Source organism: Cyphomyrmex costatus, unplaced genomic scaffold, assembly GCF_001594065.2.
Source record: "Cyphomyrmex costatus isolate MS0001 unplaced genomic scaffold, Ccosl1.0 scaffold71, whole genome shotgun sequence".
In the NCBI taxonomy this organism is placed as follows: Eukaryota; Metazoa; Arthropoda; class Insecta; order Hymenoptera; family Formicidae; genus Cyphomyrmex; species Cyphomyrmex costatus.
This window is the reverse complement of record NW_017280278.1, coordinates 90,365-94,484: the sequence shown is the minus strand read 5'-3', so window position 1 is coordinate 94,484 and position 4,120 is coordinate 90,365. Positions and strand designations below refer to the sequence as shown.

The window sequence follows — 4,120 nt, the reverse complement described above, 5'->3', positions numbered from 1 at the left end:
TTAAAGTAGAAATAAATCTGAATCTAAGAAAATTAAGAATTGTGAAGAACATCACGAGTTGGCGTTTCGTCCCGGCTTCCACTACTGGACTCATCAGTAAGGTAATGTAGTGGGAGCCTACCTTAGACGCCTGGGAGAGATGTTAGAAAGAAGTTCTATATAAACAAATAATCATGTAATTCGGCACTTGCGAGAATTGACACGATTAACTATAGACCTCTGTTGGCGAGTCGACGTAGTGATATTCTTCACAAATTTCTTTATTTAAATAAATAATTTTTAAAGTAACAAACGCATTTTTGCAGCCAGCGTATATTCAACAAATCAATTAAAGAAGACTCTCTAATAATTGAATAATAATTGAATAATAAGTACACGTTTGGTCGTTGTTATACTAGTCTTTTCAAGTAAAGCAGTTGAATTACAATTACATGTATGTGTTACACGTACGATTGAAAAATACATGTATGTGTCACACGTACGTCTGAATATAACTGAAACGTACACTTTTCGGGACTCGGTCTCTAGATCTCGATATCGGCTGCACCAATTTTATTCGGACTGGTCGCAATCGAAAGATACCGATGACATTATATAATAAAAGTGTTTTTAGATTTTTGATTGTGCTTTTAAATTCTGAGTAATTTTAATCTAAAGTTTCAAGATGTGAAAACTCGAGATAAAGCTAATGGTAGCGTCGTGAATTTGACATCGACATGAACATATACACGCATCAAGTATCATGTCATCATGTCAAACGGTTATATTTTTATTTTATGCACTTGGCGTCGCGACGCTACCGCGTCGCTTGATTCACAAAGTTTTATTAAAATCAGAATTTGACATCTCGAAAGGTTCTCTTGTAAGTCATTTAATTTACTGCACACCGCTCAAAAATGCTATTCTTGATGGTATACATACAAAATATAAGGATATTTTGGACTTGGAAGTCAGTAAATCCAAACTCTACATCTTGGTATCGATTTCACATCCAAAATTTAAATTGAGATGTACTGAATAGTATCAATAACGAATACAACATATTAGTAAAAATTGTATTTTTATGCGAATATAAAAAGTTATATCAATGGGAAATAGGCACAAATGAAAAGAAGAACTCTTTAACGAGTAATAATGATGAAAATTTCTTTCTTAGCTTCACTAAGAATTCCAATGGAAATAATTCAATAGTAAAGCAAAACGTTGTACAAATAGAATGTTTACGGTACTTTAAAGATAAAAGCAAGGCTGTTACTTAATTATAATGCAATTCAAAAAGTATTTATAATACTAAAATATAAAATAAAAAACTAAAAAGACAAATGAAGAGTCAAACATTAAAATTTCTTTAATTGCGTAGAGTGAAAAGATAAAATGAAATAACATAAAATGACAAGAAAGCGAGAATAAATTCGAAGATATGAAAAATACATCTGGAGACGCGGTAGTGTGTTTCGGCGCTAAGCCAAGCGCGCGACACTGCCGTGCCTCCTTTACGCGAAACTTAGAATTTTTCGGGGTCGAGATGATCAGATCTCAGTAACGGCTGAACCGATCAAGTTCTACATACGCTCAATTGACAGGAAATACTTAAATTGTATGATAAAAGTGCATTCATTTTTTTTCTACGTGCCCTATGAGCGGAGATATTGCGACGCAAAGTCCGAATCTGTGAATTTTCATGTTTCATTTTTAAGATACGTCGTCGTTATCAACGTCGCCGACCAGAAAAATGTACGTCTCGTTTTTTCGATAATAGAGGGCCTTTGACTTTATGTGTTATCTCACTCTATCTATCTATCATCTCACTCTATCTATCAATATCTAACCAGCAGACCAGTGTTGCATGCTGTATCACATATGACACGCGCGCGTTTTAACTCTTATAATTAAAAATATTATTCAATATAATATAAAATATTTATTATTATATACAGGGTGGCCCATTTTAATCGATCCACCCAAATATCTCCAAAAGTAAGCACTGTATCAAAAAATTGTTCAAACAAAAGTTGTTCAGGACAACGGGGGCCATCTTTGTGCAGTATTAGTTTTGACCTTGAACTCAATTTTCAAGGTTATTTGAAGGTCAACCTAACTTTTTTAAATGGACACCCCTATTTTTGATACCGGATTCGGAAAGAGCGGGAAATTTTACGTCCGAAATGATATTTTGTAATTTAATAGATTGACCTTCAGAAGGTCAAATATTAAAAAATCGTCCAGAAGTTGTTTTCTTTGAGCATCAGAGGATTTATAGGCGAATAAATGTTTGAGTGGACTTGGAAGTCAACGACCTTGACTATTTTGACTTTGTGGCAAACTTTCAAGGTCATTCGAAGGTCAATATAAATTTTTTGATGAATATCTTACTTTTAGCGTTACCCAAAAACAACGACGTGGACGTAGTAAGTTCTGTTTTCTTTGGGGTGCTTGTTTACCGTGAGTCCCCTTGCCTCTCACGATTGGGGTGCTTTATTACTGTCAGTCCCCTTGCCTCTGACTTCCACTTTATTGAAGCAAATGTTCAAAATTGCCTCCATCAACTTCAAGACACAAATTTACACGCCTTTGAAAATGTTGCACTGCCCTTAGCAAAGTATCCCTTGGGATTACTGCGCAAGCGCGACGAATACGGCCTATCATGTCTTCTCTGGTTGTTGGTCGTTGTTTAAAAACAGCATCTTTTAAGAAGCCCCATAAATAGAAATCCGGAGGTGATATGTCTGGTGAACACGGAGGCCAGTTAACTGGACCTCCTCGTCCAATCCACCTGTCATTATAATTATTATTCAGACAATCACGTACTATTCGCGCAAAATGGGGTGCAGCACCATCTTGTTGTAACCACATTCTCTGACGTGTCTCCAAATCTACATTCTCCAAGAGCTCTGGTAGTCGTTCCCTAAGTAATTCTAAGTAGCTAAATCTATCGACATTTTCCTCAAAAACATAAGGTCCAATAAGGTATCCATTAATTATGCCACACCAAACCATAATGCTCCATCGATGTTGATGGTCAACAGTCCTATGCCAGTGGGGATTTACTTCAGACCAGTAGTGACAATTGTGCCTGTTAAGCTGACCTTGACTGTTAAATGTAGCCTCATCAGAAAACATTACGTACCTAAAAAAGTCAGGATTATTTTCTGTCATTCTTAAAGCCCACCGGCAAAACTCAATACGCATTTGAACGTGATTTGGTCTTAATTCCTGAACTAAGGTGATGTGGTAAGCGTGATACTTCAGCTTTTTCAGAATTCGTAAAGCCGTTGTTCGTGGTATACCAATTTCCCTTTCAATTATGCGACTGCTAGTGTGAGGATCGAGATGAATAGCTGCAAGGACAGTTACAACATGAGAATCATTCTCGTCGTATTCGCGGTGTCTGCGTTGACGAGAAAGATGTCCATCGCGGGCTCTTTCAGTTAATCGGCGTATTGTCGTGTGATTAGGGAATCTCCTTAAAGGAAAGCGTTCAGCGTACAGCCGTGCCGCTGCACGATAATTGTTTTGACATTCTCCTACAATCATAGTCATATCAAAGATATGATTAGGAGGATATTCAGCCATAATGAACAATTTTAATCAAAATAGTAATGTTGTAATCTCTATTTCAATTTCCATAAAATTAAAACAAACAAATCTCGACAAGAATGAAACTGAAAAAATAACATTGAACAAATATTGGAATCGTCTAAAAAAATTGCATTGGATAGTGAAAGTTATTAAATTTTAAATTTAAAGGCACACGATTTGTAGGGCCGTAGGCTATCTGGTTATACAGGTCTGATGAAATGCGGGCAGGTCATTCTTTTGCGCGAGACGGAGACTTGCTAAGCTAACGAGAGAAATAAACAAATTATGACTGAAACTATGACTGAAATTATTTAAGTTATTTATATATTTTGCAGGTACACAATTTAAAGGTAATTGATCAAAATGGTGTTCAATTGGGAGGAGCAAATACCGTAAAGATACTAGATGATCAACGGACAATTGACACAAAATACAATGTACTTAACAATAGCCACTATATATTAAACGATAATAATATGAAGATATTAGATCCGAGTACATTGAAAGTTCTTGATGCTAGTGCTACAATCTTGGACTTACA

At 35.8% G+C, this 4,120-nt stretch overlaps 1 protein-coding gene across 1 annotated transcript; it reads right to left on the bottom strand.

Moving 5' to 3' along the window:
* Positions 1–2,511: 2,511 nt before the first annotated feature.
* LOC108780535 (uncharacterized) lies at positions 2,512–3,573 on the bottom strand. Its single transcript, XM_018548290.1, has one exon. It carries the CDS (start codon positions 3,571–3,573, stop codon positions 2,512–2,514), a length of 1,062 nt encoding a protein of 353 aa, XP_018403792.1.
* Between the last annotated feature and the right edge of the window lie 547 nt (positions 3,574–4,120).

Bases quoted from the DNA above. Each gene is read 5' to 3' on its own strand.
- LOC108780535 (XM_018548290.1), bottom strand. From the start codon at position 3,573: ATGGCTGAATATCCTCCTAATCATATCTTTGATATGACTATGATTGTA.